Here is a 20037-nt window from a genome sequence, read left to right as displayed (position 1 = left end):
TAATTGTCTTAAGTTGAACTAAAGGTAAGGTGTAGGATGCAATTTACAACATTACACTTCCATCCCCTTTGAACCATGAAATGGAATCATTTTCTTTGGGTTTATTGAGGACTTTTTCAGAAATCTGAATATTTACATTAATTTTTTACCATTACTCAGAGCTCTTTGATTATCAATTGCCACACATTTTCCTCCTTTGCAGCTTGTAGCTCAATTTTTATTTTGTTTTCCTCCGTTTCAACTTTTTCGTATAATTGTGTGACTTATTCAATATAGATAAGCCCATCTAAAATTACCTATTCTACCCAAGATTTGGTTGCCTTGCCTTAAGCTTGATAGTTGCTATTTTTTCAATGCTCTCTTTATTCACATCTCCCATAGCTGAGCTAGTAGAAACTGATGATATGGTCAAAGGTTGAGGAGATGTATCAACAATAGATTTGAATATAGGAAGGCAGTACATGAATTTGTTCTTCCAATTATTCTCTTGTCTCCTCTTTCTCAGTTGTCTCTACTAAATTGGTAGTCGACACTTGAAAGTTGTGAATGCCACTCTCGTGTGTGGCTAGGCCAGGATCAACCTTGGAAAGTTTATAATTAACCTTTGTCATGGTCCTTTTGTGCTTGTCTACTATAGGCTCCTCTATGTCCACATACTCATCACTAGAAGAATGGTCCATCATCAACTTGGAAGTAGTATGGGTCTTCTTTGATTGAGGTGTCATTTCTAGCATCTTCACTACTGCATTGAAACTAGGATCAATTATGATGCATCTGGGTCCATGAGCAATACTACAACACCCAAAAAGATTTGTCTTTGCTTTGTTGTTGTTTTCCTTAATTTGTTTGCTTGTATGGATGGATGATGAAATTTCCGAAAAATTGGTGGCTCAAGTTTCAAATTTGAAAAGATTTGAGTTCATTAGAGCAAGTTATGCAACTGCAGAACTTTTCCTACGCTTTAGGATATTTTGGTGTTGCGAAACTTCAAGTAAGTTCAGGATATATGTCCTTGATCCTTCAAACCTTCACCTCACTCCTTTTCTTGGCCTTCGATCTTAGCCAAAATGTCCCATTGTGGCATTCCGACCTTGTCAAGGATATATCTTGTTAACCCCCAAATATCCACAACATCCTCTCTGCAATTTCCATGTGCTCCTGATATCCCCGAAATGACATGCTATTGTAGAACTTTTCATGCAATTTTGATATTATCCACATACCCCTCGAAATTCTGCAATAGGCTTAATTTCCTTCAAAATCATGCTACTGTGAAATTTCTAGTCAAGTAGATATATCACTGTACCCCCTGAATTTCTGCAACTGTTGCCAAAATGCAAATTTTTGCTAGATGTGATGGTTTTAACCGCCTGCATTGGATTCTGAGGGATGTCTTCGTACCCTCTCAATTGCAGATTCTTCTTCACTCCTACAATAAACTCCTTAGGGTCCCTTGCTCAACACTTCGACAGTCACAGGGACTAACCTTGCTCTGATACCACTTGGTGTAGGTCAAGATCTAGGGGCTCTTTTGAGCCACTAAACCAGGCAGCAAAATGAAACTTACAGACAACAATTCTGAATATCTTTTATTAACTTACAACTAAAACATTACATTAGGAGTTTCAGATGTTCAGTACATTATAGTTCAACATACAAGCATGGCTTCCCACATGGCTTGGCATAAGCCTTACAATAATAGATATCTGATTCAAATTGTTTTCTCAGTATTTGCCTTGAAACCACCTTCAATCTGCAATCTCTCTCTAACTTCCCTCTAGTTCAGCTGTTTGCAAAAGAACACCCCAAAAACTGCCTCCAAAATGAGCTCAAGATTCATATTATAGCTCACAAAAGGAGTAAAGGTGGTTTTCCCATGTCCAAGCATGTTAGGACGTGTCAAACCCTCATTTATGATCCATGTGCAGGTGGTTAAAGCTATCACTTTGTCGTTTTTCAGAGACAATTTGCATTCTGTTAGCAATTGTTGAAATTCAAGGGGTATAGCCGTATAGGGATATATCTGCTTGACTAGAAAGTTCTGCAGTTGCATGTTTTTGAAGGAAATTTAAGCTGTAGATTTTTGAGGGCTATGTGGATAATATCCACATTGCATGAAAAGTTCCGCAACAACAGGTCATTTTAGGGAAATTAGGAGCACAAGGAAATTGCGGAGATTTAGGGGTGATTTGGATGTTGCAGAGATTTGGGGGCTAACAACATATATCCTTCATAGGGTCTAAATTCCGCAATGGGGAATCTTGGCTGAGATTGAGAGGAAAAAAAGGAGTGAGGTGGAGGTTTGAAGGATTAAGGACATATATCTTGAACATGCTTGAAGTTCTGCAACACCAAAATATCCTAAAGCATAGGAAAAATTCCACAATTGCATATCTTACTGAAATGAACTCGGATCTTCCTCAAATTTGAGTTGTGAGCATCCAATTGGCTTGTTAAAAAGATGATGCAATCACTTAGCCATGATCCATCTACAATTCTTCGGAAATTACATCATCTTTTCCTACAAACAAACAAAGGGAGGAAAACAACAAAGAAAAGATAAAATCGTTTTGGGTGACGTAGGATTTCTCATGGACTCGGATGCCTCTGCATCAAATTACTTGAGTATGCTTCCTCTTTTGGTAATCGTTTCTTTCAATCAAGGTGAAGGGAATGGTGTTGAATGGGAATTGGGTCTTGAAGAAGATAAAGGTATAATGGGAGGTAGGGTAGCCTTAGGATAGTGTCAACACTTGTGTTACTTGGTGGTGGTTAATGAGAATGTGAACAAGGAGCAGATGGTGGAGAACTTGTCATGTCCCCTTTTCTTTGAGCTAAGAAAATAATTTAATAATTTAACTTAAACTGCCCAGAAAGTGATTTCATTCTATATTTGTAAAAGGCAACTTATGTTAAAACGTTGTTTTATAAAGTGTCGCTAGGATGGGGGGTGCCAAATGTAATGTTTATTTAAAATGTCATTCTAGACACTTAATATATAAAGTTTTGGAGGGGAAAAGGAAGAACAAATTAACAATCAATTACCCTCAAAAGATTATAAAAGGTAGAGCTAGGTAAAGAGAGAGATCATCAATTGGTTTGTGAACAAACCTTTGTTTCTTAGATTGAAACCCCCATGATCATCTTTCTTCCTAAGGACGAAAATCCTTTTGGTATCACAATTTGGAGGTCAAGAAACCTCTAAGTTTCCTTTGGATTCAAGGATGAAAACCCCCCTATGCATTCAAGCAATTTCATTTAGGGATTGTTGGTGTGTTGAAGGTTTAAAGTTCTATTTTTATGAGTATTATTGAAATTTCTAGGTTGTGAAGTTGCTGAAGTAATATGTATTGATGGAAATGTTGTCATTGATGTCAAAGGAATTAGATGTCTTTGATGTCATAGATGTAAGAAGACAATTAGTCCTGTCAAAGGTGATGATTAAGGAATTGGATAGCTGTGATTTATATGAAGAAGACATGAAACCATTAATGATCAGAATTGAAGGCATCTCCATGATCAGGTTAGTAATCAGTATTGAAGATGAACTCCATATACAAGATGAGGGTATACAGTGATCAATGCAGCGACCTGTTTACAAAGACAATAAACCACTAAGCAACAAACTGATATATATATATATATATATTGTCTCAACAAATGGCTACAGAATACATATATAGTGTGTGTGTGTATACACAGTAATATATAAAAAGATGACAGCATACAGAAGACTGTAGTATATACAGTGCCAGTATTGATTGTTCCAGCATTATATATATACTGAAGTATATTCAGTATTGACTATATACAGAACATAGCAAAGGTTCAGAACATAGCAATATACACATATCAATAAAAAGAGTATTATACAGAAGATACGATTTGCAGATAATTTAAAGTTTGTGTTGGTCAAAAGACAGATCAGAAGTTGAAGTCATTAATTCATATTACTTTATGAAAAAATGGCACTAGAAGACAAAGACAGGGGGACAGCTGTTGGAATAAAAGAACAAAGCACAAAAGACAAAAGACATTTAAAAAGCTGAGTTTGTTTCCTTAAAAAAGCAAGAGAAGAATAAAACAATATTGGTGGGGGCCGATACCAAACCTTGTTTGGGAAATTATGTTGAAGTGGAGTATAGAATTTACGTGGCATACAATTTTGATATATATATAAGTCTGAGACAGTCTATGTAATCAGTTAATATGGAGTCCACGCATTCAGTGTTAATATGTGTTGATGGTCAATTTTGAAGACACCGATTATGTGAGAAATCATAAATAATTGATGGCAGAGATATTCTATTAAGAAATCGAAATTAAGAAGCAACTGATGGAAAGTGAATCGGTGGTCAAACAAAGATAAATTTATCGATGACTAAAATAACGTTGAAACAAAGGTAATGATTTTATAATATTTATTTGAACATTGACTAGGTTCAAAGGAAGATACGGTGAAGAGTTTCGATAAAATTGGTATTCCTAAAGGTTGCGATTTGCGGAAGGGTGCGATCTTTGGTTTATTACAAGGATTTTATATTATATAAAACTATTCTTAGTTAAGAAGTATGTCTTCACAAAAGAATTCAGTGAAAGGTTATGTAAATAATTCTGACTATTCAATGAGAAGGGATGACCATTAAAATAAAAGATATAAATGGAAGCTGATCTTGTTGTGTGGAATCTGAAGAAACGCGTGTCTACATATATGCTGTGTGAGGTGTGGTACGTGTGAAGCATGAAATTATAGTGTGTGAAAAATAAAGAAGACCTTTATGAGAAGTGAGTATACGTGAAAATATGTGGAGAATGTGAATAGAGTAGGTGTGGAATAAGAAAGTGGAGTTGTAATGTCCCCTTTCTAGGTGACAGGAGAAGAGTAGTGGGATGGTCTATTATTTGGATCTCGTAGGCTAGCAGTGGTGGATAGAGACTCACACAGGGTATTCAATATCCGGAGTTGGTGTTTCAGGCAGTTTGTGGGCCGTTGGAAGCAGTTCCTTGATTTTAGGGAGATTCCCTACTTTTTAGGAGGTTGTGGCAGTTTCCATATTTGAGGTTCCACGGGACCATACCATGGTTTCAGTTTCAAGAAGATTGGGTGTTTTTCCTAGTTTTTAGGAGCATCCCTAGATTTTAGGGATGGGATTGCCAGTTGGCCCATCTTGTCTGACATCAGTCACAGATAGGTGACAAAGTCAGATTCATGTTTGGTTGGCTATTTTGGGCTATTATTGGATCTATGGAAATATTTTAATATATTTAAATATTTCCTAAGTTAGCGATTAAGTAAATTAAAATAAGGCTATGTATATAGCCATTTTGGAGTAATAAGGGGTTTTTGGCTTCATCTGGTTTGATATGCCTGTGTGTTATAGCTCGTTGGAAAGGTCTTGAACTTTGCTACATGATTCTCACCTCGCGGAGTCTTTTTGGATGCTTGAAGTTATTTATTCGCAATAAAGTGATATTTTTCTATAGTTTGATGCCATAGTTGGGAAAGTGTCACTTTAATTATAAAGCGCAAGCTTTATTATTCTTTAGGGTTCGATTTGCAAAGGGAAAGGAGTTATAAGGAAATGAAAACCTAATTGATAGCATCTTTGATCATTTTGAAACTTGCAAATTTGGGAATTGCTCTGGAAGAGTGATTTTGGTCTGGGATGCAAACCCCAGGTCTAAGCTTGCTGGGACGTAGCCCTCAGCAGGAGTTGACAGTGGATTTATCCAGGATTGCACAGAGATTGTCAGAGGTAGAAGACACATCTTCTTGTCCTGAAGATTTAGCGTGCATATTGGGGGTTTCAACAGGGCGACTAGTCTATTTCAGCTGGCACGTGATTTGCAGCAGCTTCCACGCCTCCTTTGCAACCATGCCTTGTTTGTATGTTGGCTTGAAGGGTTGTATTCAGCTTATTTGGTCTTCCTTGTTTGTTGCCAGTAATATTCTTCCATCTGGCATCAATCCAGATTGAGAACAGCTCCAAATAAATGTATGGATTCTTGCTGAATACAAAACTAGGTTATTTGCCTGGTATGATTTGCAGTATTTTCAGATTGCCTAAGTGTTATTACATATGAACATTGTTTACTGTTTTATTTCACAGTTGTTGCTATTTATCAATTACTTTACTTATAACATCAAAACCCAAAAAGAAACAATCCCTTTCTGCAACTTTTGTCTATTCTATAAGATCACCGGAAAATTACAAAAAATATAATATGTTTAATTAAGAATTTACAACAGCAACAACAAAAGGATCCATTTGGGATCTTTCAGTGGTATCAGAGCATAATCCTGCCAGCCTGTGGGTTATAATTGCATTCACTTGGTGTGATTGAATTTGGTTTTCAATTGGACAGTAAAAAGAATTATCATGACAGGGTTATGTAAAAATAAACAAGCAGCGAGGGAATTTGATCAAACACCTTCAAAGAGTTCAAGACACCCTAGAGGTACAACTACATCTAAAAGTACAAGGAGGAGGCCCCCTGTTAAAACATTCAATGATACAGTCATAAGCAACTATCATGGGTATTGCTCCCTTCCAAAAAAGCTATAGGATATGCTTGCCTTCACCCAATTTATGGGTATTCCAGATGAAGCTGAAGATGTTATGAATTCATATCAGCTGCAAATAAAAAGAGAAGAACCGATTGACTCATCCATAAATGAGGTTTGTAAAAATCTCTATGAGGAATTTGATGAACATGCTACAATGGATGAAGTGGTACCTATGAATGTTGAAAACATGTCACAAAGGTATGGCAACCATTCTGATTTTTATAACAGCAATCCTTCATATGAACACAATGATGATTCACAGATCATGGCACATGAGGAGGAAGTTGTAGGAGGGATTCCTACAGTTGGCACACAATATATGAGTGTTAAACAAGAAGGATGCAAGGGAATAACAAGCCATAGCAGCCCTGACTTTTATAACAGTAGTGAGTCATTCTCTCCTTTTCATGTTGTTGGTGCTTCTAATAATTGGGAAATGAGTCATGAAAATTCTATTATGGTGGGTACACATGAAGCATGCTTTGATCATGATAAGTCACATGGTATATCTCATGCTAGGACTGGGTTTAGACACTTTGGAGCAGCTGATATAACTCGGTCCCAAGTGATGAATGATGCTTGGCTAGAAAGGGCAAGGCAAACCAAGCTATTGGCTCAACAAGCCAAGATCAATCTTCAACGTGTTCGTGTTGTTCACCATTCATCTAATGATGAGAGATATGAGTTGCCTAATTCAGAATTTCCAGTTGAGGTATTTGATCATTCTCCAAGAGATGATAGTGGTTTGATTGATGACTCTTTTAGTGGGCCAGCCACTTGAGAGTTCTTTGTGTGGAGTAGTGTTGGCATGCATACTTCATTTCTGAGTTTGTCACCTATTTCACTTGATATGGCAGCAATATCTTTGTTGGTTGGTGACTTCATTTTCTTCGATTCCTTGAGGACTAGTGACTGTCCTAGGTGGAATCATGTGGCATATCCTGACATTTCATTGTCTACAATAGTTTACCAGCAGTCTAGGAGTGTTCGGAGGTATACCTTTGGGATAGAGATGGAGTGTGGGGTGATTTTCGTTGATTGCCATTGGTTTGATGACAAATTTGATACCATCTATGTTGCTGATCAGAGTATGACAGTGAGGGTTGGCGGCCACTTGTTTTGGTTATATGGAATATGGGGGTTCATTTTCACATTGTTTTGATATTCTACATGTTTGTATGGTTACTTCAAGTTGAACATTTGACATTCTCCTACTTCATCTCCTACAGCAAATTCTATATTTTGATTTGGGATCCGGGTATTGATTTGCTTGGTACATTATTTTACATGGATTCCCATACGTTACTTCATGGTTTGTGGTATTTGGGCATTTTTATTAGAGTAGTGCAGCGGTTGGGTGAAGCAACATTTATCAGATTGGTATGGGGTCCGGATGTTGGCTTGCTAGGTACTTTGTTCCTCATGGATCACTGCATGTTATTGCATAACATTCATGTAGACTAGAACAGGAGCATTCAGTATTTTATGTACGGCTTGTATGGGATGGTGGTGGTACATGGAGGCATTGCTTGTGGACAAGCAATCTCCAGGAAGGGAGGACTGTAATGTCCCCTTTCTAGGTGATAGGAGAAGAGTAGTGGGATGGTCTATTATTTGGATCTCGTAGGCTGGCAGTGGTGGATAGAGACTCACACGGGGTATTCAATATCCGGAGTTTGTGTTTCAGGCAATTTGTGGGCCGTTGGGAGGAGTTTCTTGATTTTAGGAGGTTGTGGCAGTTTCCATATATGAGGTTCCACGGGACCATACCATGGCTTCAGTTTCGGGAAGATTGGGCGTGTTTCCTAGTTTCTAGGAGCATCCCTAGATTTTAGGGATGAGATTGCCAGTTGGCCCATCTTGTCCGGCATCAGTCACAGACATGTGACAAAGTCAGATTCAGTTTTGGTTGGTTATTTTGGGCTATTATTGGATCTATGGAAATATTTTAATATATTTAAATATTTCCTAAGTTAGCGATTAAATAAATTAAAATAAGGCTATGTATATAGCGATTTTGGAGTAATAAGGGGTTTTTGGCTTCATCTGGTTTGATATGCCTATGTGTTATAGCTTGTTGGAAAGGTCTTGAACTTTGCTACATGATTCTCACCTCCCGGAGTCTTTTTGGATGCTTGAAGCTATTTATTCGCAATAAAGTGATATTTTTCTATAGTTTGACGCCATAATTGGGAAAGTGTCACTTTAATTATAAAGCACAAGCTTTATTATTCTTTAGGGTTCGATTTGCAAAGGGAAAGGAGTTATAAGGAAATGAAAACCTAATTGATAGCATCTTTGATCATTTTGAAACTTGCGAATTTGGGAATTGCTCTAGAAGAGTGATTTTGGTCTGGGACGCAAACCCCAGGTCTGAGCTTGCTGGGACATAGCCCTTAGTAGGAGTTGACAGTGGATTTATCCAGGATTGCACAAAGATTGTCAGAGGTAGAAGACACATCTTCTTGTCCTGAAGATTCAGCGTGCATATTGGGGGTTTCAACAGGGTGGCTAGTCTATTTCAGCTGGCACGTGATTTGCAGCAGCTTCCACACTTCCTTTGCAACCATGCCTTGTTTGTATGTTGGCTTGAAGGGTTGTATTCAGCTTATTTGGTCTTCCTTGTTCGTTGCCAGTAATATTCCTCCATCTGGCATCAATCCAGATTGAGAACAGCTCCAAATAAATGTATGGATACATGCTGAATACAAAAACTAGGTTATTTGCCTGGTATGATTTGTAGTATTTTCAGATTGCTTAAGTGTTATTACATATGAACATTGTTTACTGTTTTATTTCACAGTTGTTGCTATTTATCAATTACTTTACTTATAACATCAAAACCCAAAAAGAAACAATCCCTTTCTGCAACTTTTATCTATTCTATAAGATCACCGGAAAATTACAAAAAATATAATATGTTTAATTAAGAATTTACAGCAGCAACAGCAAAAAGATCCATTTGGGATCTTTTAGGAGTATAATGCTGAATATATAATTCTGTGTGTAAGAAATAGAGATTGCGTGGGTAAAGAGTATGGAGTGTATAGTGCTGTGAATATGTGTTGAATATAAAATAAAAGTTATCTCTGAGAAAAGAGTGATGTGAGTGGTGTATCATGTACAAAATACACATACATATTTTATATCAGATCCTATGAAGAAAAGAAGACTGAATGAAGAACTTTATACAGTGAACTGCAAAGTAATTCTTGAAATGATTAAATGCAGATTTGAAATAAGAGTGTGAAGAGATTATTTTTGGTATAGAAGCAGATTAAGTGAAGATAGTATTCAGACTTGCTCAACAGAAGACGATGACCATTTTGGTGGCAGAATTTTTATCAGACTAAAGCAGATTTGTGAAGCAAATTTAAGCAGGTTTATGAAGCAGACTTAGAGCAGATTATAGATAGATTTGTGAAAGTTTTATAAACTGATTTGTATCACAGATTGATAAGGAAAGTGTGGCCAGGTTTATATGACTGGTTAGGAATGTTCATCATAGTAGTTTGAAAAAAGGAATTAAGTGTCCATCATGAGTTGAGATAGCAACATTATTAAGGTAGAAATTCAGATTATGAAGTGGGTTGGTGCTCACAGATTCTGAATTGGGAGTTGGTGCTTCCAGTGGGTAGGTGCTCACAAAATCTGAATTGGGAGTTGGTGCTCACAAATTTCAGAAGTGGGAGTTGGTGCTTCCAGTGGGTTGGTGCTCACAAACAGAGTTAAGGGTTAGTGGGTTGGTGCCTCTGGTAGGTTGGTGCCTATGAACATTGTAAAAGAAGATTTATATAAAAGCATTTATTGCCGTGGTTTTCTCCCATAAGGGTTTCCACTTATATATCTTGTGTTCTATTTGTGTTCATAATAATTAGATCACATATGAATGTTAGTATGCAATGAATATGGTAATAAGATAAGTTATATACTTATGATTGAAGTTGAAAAAGTTTAAATTGGTAAAATATTGTTGTTATACTGATTCAGCCCGCGCCCCCCCCCCCCCCCCCCCCGCCTGGTTTGTGTCTTTGTGAAGTTATTAAATTTTTGTGGTTTTCTAGTTTGATTTAGATTTTCAGTCATTTATGAAGGGCTTCAGTGTTTATCTGCACATGAAGAAATCAATAATATTCTAGATTAATATTATGTCATATTGGCTATGAAGGATCTCAGTTAATGTGAGTAGGATTGAAATAAAATATCTACTTTATTGTGTATTCTGCTGAATTTTTATTTTTTATGTTAAAGATAATATAACAGTAGTTACATTATGATAATCTGAAACTTCATCCAGTATCTCGAATCAAAACTATTAACAGTAGGAGAGAACAGAATCGACCAGTTCTAGACAGAAAGATTACAAGATATTGATAATTTGCATCTAAATCCAGATCCTATACAGATAAACAGTTCTTCTAATCCCATGCCCCTACAAAATTATTATTACCCTCATCTGCATTACAGTCATAAGCTCCTAGTGGTGGTTCAATCTTAGGGTCAGTGCTTTGATCCCATCTGACCCCCTTCATGGCTTCCAGATTCTTGTTCCTTTCTTTAATAGATTCCTTCGTAATTACTTTCTCCTTCAAGAACTGGTGGAGCAATTCAAGCTCATCTTTATTCAGCTTATTCTTTTCGTGAGGAAAGTAATGGGCTGCTTGAAAATCTGCCTTGTAGAGAAGCATAAGTCCTCCTTGAATATCTGTCTTGGAGCAGGATCATGAACCTCTCCTTTGGAATCTCCATTGTAGCTGCAACCTGAATCATGATGAAAAGAAAAGTGAGTTTAGTTTAAACTCAGTAAGATGCCTCCTTCTAGACCTAAATAGTTCTTCATTCCTCCTCTTCTATAAAAACCACAAAACTTCACAAGTAAAAATGGACCAAAATCTGTTAATAGAATTATCAAAACAGTCTACATAACCGGCAAGAATTTCCATCCAAGAGAAGTTTTCCCTTCTACCCCAGTTGACAGGTTACCCAAAAAACAAAGACCAAATAGAGGTTGCACATTGACATTAAAAAAAAAGATGTTTAAGAGTTTCAGGTTCTTGACAGATATTACAGGTTCTGGAGTTAAAACCAATGTCAGTTAACACATCCCCTACAGCAAGTTTTTTTTATAGCAAAAGCCAACGAAAATAAGTCTTTTTAGGTTCAGCAGGGTTATGCCAGAGAAACTTAAACACAGAGAGCCATTTAGGGTACGACCAATCGTTATTCCAACCCTTCTTCACCCGCTGAACAATTTCATTATTCTGATTCATCATCTCATAAATCTTTTTCACAGTAACATTATCAAACCTTGTACCATCCTGCCACCTGATAAAATCAAGACTGAGTGGCATACATTATTTCCCCCGGGGAACTGTGTCCCAAAGCATTTTTTGTCATAGTGTATGTTCTCTTATGTGTTAAGGAAACACCAAACTTCTCTATTAAGTGCTCCCATGTACTCACTCTGCCATCAACTAATATATCCTTGAAGGAACTGATGCCAAAAGAAGCCCAGGTTTTTGCAGAACACCCTTGTGTCAAAGCCAAAGGCTTATTATTGTTTTCCAACCCCCACCATAAAGATCTGTCCAAAACACAATAAACTGGGGATGTACCAACAGAAGAACCATTCTTAATCAGTTTTTTAACCTGAACCCATGCTTTCCACAGTGAGGAGAATACCACCAAGCTATCGATTTTGACATCAAAATCCTCAAAAATAATATCATAAAGGTTCATTCTAGACTAAAATTTTGCCTTCTTAGGTTTTGATAGGGCAAGATTATTCCTAATCAGAACCTTCCAAGGTTCATTACCCTGGAGTGCTTTATAAATCCACTTAGAGGCAAGTGCTATGCCCTGAATTTTCAAATCCTTGAGTCCCTTTCCACCTTGGGATTTAGGGTTACAACACCATTTCCAAGAGACACAGTGTCTTCTTATTACCCCTCCCATCAGACCATAAAAAATCTCTCAGGATCCTTTCTAATTTGTTGAAGTGGACATTTGCAAAGAGCCATGCAGAAGAATGATACACAGCATGAGATGAGAAAGCTTTCCGAACAATTTGAGCTCTCCCAGCCAAAGAAAGAAGATGAGTCTGCCACTTGCTATGTTTCTTTTCAATTTTTATAAAGAGCCACTCCCACATATCCTTAAGGGAGGGAAAGATTGCAAAAGGGATGCCTAAATACCTTATAATTTTGGAAGGACCCGACCAGCCTCACCCTTTAGCATTGAGCCAATCAGATGGCTGCTCAGACCACCCAATAACTGTGAACTTTTGAGGTGCTACCTTAGAACCAAAAGCCTCACAAATACAAATACCTTTCAATGGTGAGGGGATTGCATTAGATCTTAAGATATAGTGCAGTGCATTTGCAGCCAAGACAAACAGGGAAGGGGCAATAGGACAGCCATATCTAATTGATCTCTGAAGTTTAATAGGCTCTGTAAATTGGCCATTAATGTCTATAACTGTAGAGGAATCTTGAAAGAGTATGTCTATCCATTTACAAAATCTGGAAGGAAAACCAAAAGCTTTCAGCATCCCTGTGATGAAGGGCCATTCAACCCTATCATAGGCCTTTCCAAAATCTAAGAGGACCATGACCATATTTTGATTATCTTGTTTTGCCCAATGCATGGCTTCCCAACTAGTAATCAAGTTCTCCAATATATACCTGCACTTAATAAATCCAGTATGAGTAACAGAGATGATCTTTCCCAAGATATTTGAAAGTCTTCTTGCCAGGGTTCTGGCCAAAATTTTATTAGACAGGTTGAGTAAAGTAATAGGCCTCCAATTCTGAACTAAAGATCTATCCCCTTCCTTGGGTATTAGCTTGATCAGACCTCTATTGATATGCTCTCCTAGGGAGCCCTTCTCAAATGCATCAGTATATAATTACATGAGCTCCAGACTGATCCAATCAAGGTTTTTTCTATAGAACTCAACCGGTAATCCATCTAGTCCAGGAGACTTATCATTAGCAAAGAAAAAAAGGTATTATCAATTTCTTGCACTGTGATATCACCGCCTAGAGCACTAGCATCCCCCTCAGAGAGTTTCCTCGGGATAAGCTTCAAACAATTATCTAAAGCAGTCTGATTTCTAAGTCCATGCTCTGAAGAGAACAATTCAGTGATAAAAGGCCCTAAATGCTTCAATAATCTTACCCTGATCATTAAACAAAGAACCATCTTGAGAGATAGCTTCAATAAACTCCCTCTTTTGCTTAGCCTTAACAAGATTGAAAAAGTATTTAGAACCTCTGTCTCCCCCTTTGAGCCATGTCATCTTTGCTCTAATCTTCTGACCTTGATGTTTAAAGGTTTGAGTCTTCCTAAGGAGTGACTTAATCCTCGGAAGCTAAACCTATATCAACTCATTGGGGCCCTGACTCTGCAACTCAAGTTCTACCTCGGCAAGCTTTTGATGAAGTAAGGCTTCAAGATAATTTCTATCAAGGGCATTCTTTTTTCCAATAACTTGAAATATATTTCTCCAAACACTCACCAAAGTATCCCATTTTTTGGTGGGAGAACATCCCTTATTACAGCATTTAGAAAGAATGGTAGCAGTATGAATAGCATTCAATGAGTCCACATCATTTAGTAAGGACACATTAACTTAAACAGATTAGAATTCCTTTGTTTTTGAACATCCGAAGCCCCCAAAAAACCACTGAGGCCCCAATAGGGTAATGATCTGACATTGAAGCAGGGAATACAGTTACAGCATTTTCCCCTTCCAACTTCTAACAAGAAAAAGCCTCTCTGTCAAAATACATTCTATCCCGTCTGCAGTATATTTTGTGATTTGAGGCCTGATTATTGCACCAAGCAAATCAGATAGAGGAAGATACCCCCTTCATACTTGCCAAAGGATCAACAATGTTATGAATTCTTTTCAGTTTGGCCTAATAGAATTGTTCATCTCCTTTCCAACTTGGAGGCTTACCCCCTTTCTTGTCTTCTTTAAACTCGACCATATGTAAATCCCCTACAAGAATCCAGTGAGCTTTAGGAAGAGATAGTGCCAACCAGTTCCATGGTGCCGCCCTGCTTCTATAGTCATTTGGAGAATAGAGAGAACAAATACCCATCACCTTGTCTTCAATTTTCAACGTAGTCCAACATGCTCTGTTGCAAGGGGAAATGCCAACTTGGTTAATGTTGGCTATCCACTTTGGATTGATAAGGATTGCAGAACCACCTTTACCCTTCTCATGGTCAGTAATAACTGTTTTAGTATTTTTCCATATAAAGTTCAAAGTGTTAACAGCTTGAAATCCTACAACTTTAATCTCTTGGAGACACAAGAAATCAATATAATCTCTGTTTTTGCAAAAAGACCTTGCCACATACTTCCTACCCCCAGTTTCCAACCCCCTCACATTCCAGCTATATATTTTGAAATTCATTTCGGATCTGGGATGGGAGGAGGAAGTTTCTTCTGATTACTGTATAGAATGTCACTTCCTTTTTTTCCACTTTTCTTATCAATAGCAGACTTTAAAGCAGACAGTCTATTCACCATTTTTCTTTTCTTTTTATCAATCTTTTTTGGGGCTATTCTCCCTGTTCCCTTCGAGGGGGAAGCCATCATATCACCTTCACCCTGGGTAAAACCAGGTTCTTTGCTATCATAATCCTCACAAGACGTAGTGTCAAAATCAACATCTTGGTGTCCATTCTCTGTCCCTGTGGAAAGCATTAGGTTCAAGTTTCTCAGTCTATCAGCATTAGCTTTAAGGGTTTCAAGGGCCAATTGCTGGGCATTCAATTTGGCTATATCTAGAGGAGGATCACAAATAGTATGGTGGTCAAAGTCAGCTATGGGAGCAGGAGGGAGGTCAGCCGGAATGACTTCCAATTCCTCAAACAATGGGTTAATCAAAGACATATTCAACCCAGTTTGAAAGACGTCCTTACTCACAGAGTGCTCAGAGTGCTCAATGTTTTCCTCAGAGCAAGATTTTAGATTATTATCCCCATCATTTCTTGTCAAAATAACAGGAGATACCTCTTTGTTTAAACTATTATCTTGCACCAATTCTTTTGAAGGGTTCAACTGGGGAGTTTTCTGTGGTCCAGGTCCAGAAACAACATTGAAGGCCCCTTTTCATTTTATTTCAGGGAAGGGCAATGTTTCCGAAAATGGCCATTATTTTTGCAGAAAAAACATGCATTCAAATTTCCCATAACCTTAACATCCCACATCATCACCTCCTAATCAAAATTGAGCACGATTTTTTTAGGGATATCAACTTCTGTGTTTAGGGCAATCAATATCCTAGCATTAAGGTGTGGAAGAGTCACTCTAGAGTCTTTGATTTGCAACACTTTGCCCAAGTGTTTCAGAATTTTAGGAAGAAACGACCAGTGCTCAGTTTGGACATTCCTAGTTTCAACCCAATTGGGTGCAGACCTAGCAACAACATTACCCAGATTACCCTTCGTCAGCCAAGGGCAAGCCCTAAACAGGGATTGACCAACATTCCAGAAATTCTTCTTTAAAACCCTTTCTTGCATGGAGAGAGATTTAAAAGTTATCACAAAGAGTTCTCTTTGGATCATTCTACAAAAAATCACATAAATTCCCAATTTCCTTCCCCACACATTGCCTATCCATTCATCAAAAAACTTTCTTGACGGTAGAGAATTAGAATCCAAACAGACAAAGAAAACTGCAACGTTCCTAAGTCTAGATTGCTCATTTCTAATTGCCTTAATCATATCTTCGTTCGTAGACAATTCAAGAACTTTCCCAGGGGAAGGTGGCATCTTACCATTGTGTCCATTTCTGGGGTCTCGAGCCTGGAAGTTGCCTCCCCCTCCACTTCCATTATCCCCAGCTCCCAGAAATCATTCAGTTCCCATTCCGTTATGGTGTGCCAATCTGAACTCTCCATGGAACTCCGCCATCTGAGGACACCACCGGCTTTGAATCTGCGACCAATGCTTGTTTAAAGTTCAACTTAGCAGCCCCACAATCTGCCTGCTTATCAGTCTTATCAATTTTTAATTCACCCAAAGTGCCATCACCTCCACCCAGATCTTCATTAATCTCTCCCATGAGCCCTCGGTTTGGGAGTCCTTCAATTAATGAGGTTGTACCCACGGCTCACAGGGATAATAAAAGCAGGAAGCGGGAAAATTAAATACAATGATTTAAAAATTCAAACCACCAAAAGAGTAGGAAAAACACCAGAACTCAAAGAAAAAACAAATCAAACCGAGAAGACCCTGGAAGAGGACAAAGTCAATCAATCTCGACAAAGAATACCAACCAGAAGACAAAGCCCTCCAAGGATGCTAAAGGCAGAAACCCTTCAGCTTCCTCAGAGCTTCTCCCCTGCACTGTCTACTTTTTGAAAATACAAGCTCTGCTGATTTATTACCTCTGCAGGACTAATAATAATCTAAATTAGTTTTGATGTGCCATACAAGTTATTGTATGATCTGTACCAAATATTTGGTTGGAACAGAATTAGTAACTACTTTCCTACCTGTACCTGGTGAAGACTACTCATTGAGAAACTGTAAACTATTTTGTGAAGGAGCCACACACTTTGGACAACAACAAATTAAATTTGTGGCTGCTGTATTATTTGTCAAAAGTGACTGTACCAATTGACAAGCTAGCTGATTCACTTTTCAAACCAAATCACAATAGTTGGGTAGATTGATTCACTTTGTATTGACTGCTGTGCCTCTCCAATAGTTATTTGCAAGTTATCTAGTGTTATTCTTACTATTATTCCTAGATGTACTAATCTAAGGAAAAGTTATTTTGGTATTTGGGAGCTGATGTTTTTTTATTTCTAGGTCTGCTGCAACTTTCTGGATTGCAGTTTTAGCCCCACATCAGTCTGTACCAATATAGACTGTGTGTGAAATGTTTTCATTTGATATTCCTCAATCCATACAGTTTTAGTCAAATATCATTTGCACATTTGTTTGATATTTGGGTTGCTACATACCATTGTTTTTGTTTGGAAGTGAGCTGTACATTTGGGACTGTATCCGAGGCCTCATTTTCAACATCTTCTACATCTCATCTAGATTAAAGGCATTGATTTTTTCAAGTTTTGGCCTCATGCAATCTCGTCTTCTAACTTATAAATCATCTTTGCAATCTTCTCAATAATCTTTCAAATGGGATAAATGAGTGTATCTTGGTCCAAGATGCAAGTGATCTCTGACATAGTTATTGCTATCAAAGGAGATTCTTCGCTATAGAAGTGTAAGTTGACTTTTGTAAGAGATCTCTCAATGTTTTGAGCATCTGAGGATGATTGACAAGTATAATAACTCAAGCTCAATGGGAAGGGGTATCTTGCTTTCTTCCTTTCCTTGCACATTTTATTAAAATTCTTGCTTTCTTGCTTTCTTCCTTAACTACAGATGAAGCTTCTTGTAACAAGTGTCACCATGAAGTTCATTTTGTAAACATTTACTAAAATAAATGTGTTATTGGCCTCAAATATTTTGCCTATTTTGAAATTTTACTGTATTTTTTAATTCTTATGGCACCACTTATTTTACTTGACTTTAAAAACTAACTGGTGTAACTGAGGAAGTCTCTGTATGCATTTACATTAGTTCAGTTTCACTTTTACCATGTGCCTAAGGTCCGTAATTCAATGTGATTCACTTTGTAAAAGTGCATGTTTGTAACTCTCATATATTTTTCTTACATTTTAAAAATTACCACCTCTAATTCTATTGACAACCCTGCAAATGCTTCCCTAACCTTTATCGAGTTTTCAAGTTTTGAAATCACCAACAGAGAAGTCCCTGAAATGCACTCACATGGGTTTTACCGTGTGCTTAAGGTTGCTTCTCTCACATGATTGAAGGTGCTTTGGTTGTGGACAAAAGAACATTTGATAGTATATAGTATATGCTTGGGAGGAGGAACATGGTTGTGTTTTCTGTGTAGTTTGTTGGATCTGTGCTGCATACTTTGCAAGCTCTACATCCTGCGATCCCCAGTGGTGTCCATTGCTGTGCCCCTGCTAAGGATTATGGGGGCTTATGTGAAAATTGTTCGGCTGTTAGAGATGATTTTTCAGCCCATGGTTTATACCCATTGTATCGCAATACTGCTTAGTGGTTTCCTATAGTGGTGTGCCTGTAAATACCTAGACATGGATTAGGCTTAGAACCGAGTGGGAAATATCTTAGTGGATTGTGAATGGTTGAGCTAACACAGTAGGTGACTGCAGTTTTTGTAGGGTTTAAAAAAAAAGGTTTCCCAGCATAAATAATTATGTTATATTGTAAATGTGCCATTATTTGCTTTCTATTGCATTTATGATTCCATTATCATTGCTTCTTTTACACAGTTTCATTCAAATTATTTTGTCTTCAGTTTAGTGAACCTTTTGTTAGAATCATGAATTCCTGAAGCAACCTCAATGTATAAGAATGCATGCAAATTGCCAGTATTTTATGATATCTATAATCTGGTAACTGAAAATGATTCACTCTAACAAGTAATATACAAAGAAACCCTTGTTTTACTCAAGCATGGATTATTATGTGGATGATTGGCATGCAACAACTTACACTTTTTTTATTTATAATGCAGGAGAGAGAGGAAGATGGAGGCAGAGGGCGATTCAAGTCACATACCACAGGTCCTGCTCGAATTTCAGACAGAGAGAAAAAGGCACCCTTGAAAACATAGAAGTAGACTTCAGCAACCATAACTCAAGTAGCCCATAATATGACATGCTATCGTGGCATCTGTTATATGTATGATTATGTAATTGGTTGGTTTTATTCTGCTACTTTAGAATGAACCCAATTTCTGTGAAAGCTTGCTTTTTGCTACAATTGCTTGATCGAGGAATAATCTATTGTTTAACTGATGGAGCATTTTTTGAATCACTTTGGAGTGCGAGTTGCACTACCTGTGAATTGCAGGTTGCGTTGCTTATTCCCATTTTTATCCTTTCAAAATGATTAAATATGGTTTCTACCTTTCAAATTTTATAGTTTGATGATGTTAAGAAAGGGATTTGACTCCTTCATTGTCACACTCCTCTGGAGGTTTGGGGATTATACTAGGTAGCCCACGAGAATATATCTAGGCAAACTCCGTGAAATAAAACTGCAAACTTTGTATGTAAATTTAATGTAATACATTATGTACAATCATCTGACATATTGTTGATTATTTCTAAAAGCTGCCAGTTTTTCATCAAATTTTAGTATTTCATATATAAAGATGAGTTGTTTCTTGGTGCTGAGCTTACTTATGTGCCAATTTTTTATTGCTTTTATGCTTTTAGTTTCTTCTGTATTTCTCTTCCGCTTCTATTTAAAAATACTTCTGCTTGGTTATCTTTGTGCACGGAATGTTTTACTGCTTCTGATAATGTGGATGTTGATTTGTTATTGAAAAACTTCGCAGAACATTCTCAATAGAAAAAAACCAGTATCATTTACGGAAC

At 37.4% G+C, this 20037-nt stretch overlaps 1 protein-coding gene across 2 annotated transcripts in view; it reads left to right on the top strand.

Moving 5' to 3' along the window:
- Window positions 1-19746, top strand: part of LOC131064647 (developmentally-regulated G-protein 1) — a 178399-nt gene extending 158653 nt beyond the window's left edge. For both annotated transcript variants that reach the window (XM_057998866.2, XM_057998867.2), the window contains exon 12: window positions 19170-19746. In XM_057998866.2, the coding sequence (XP_057854849.1) occupies window positions 19170-19268 (99 nt within the window). In that variant the 3' untranslated portion in view covers window positions 19269-19746. The remainder of the gene's footprint in view (window positions 1-19169) is intronic.
- The last annotated feature ends 291 nt before the right edge of the window (window positions 19747-20037 follow it).

This window comes from Cryptomeria japonica, chromosome 9, assembly GCF_030272615.1.
Source record: "Cryptomeria japonica chromosome 9, Sugi_1.0, whole genome shotgun sequence".
In the NCBI taxonomy this organism is placed as follows: domain Eukaryota; kingdom Viridiplantae; phylum Streptophyta; class Pinopsida; order Cupressales; family Cupressaceae; genus Cryptomeria; species Cryptomeria japonica.
Note: the sequence above shows the minus strand (reverse complement) of the source record. Positions and strands in the feature narration are given on the sequence as shown.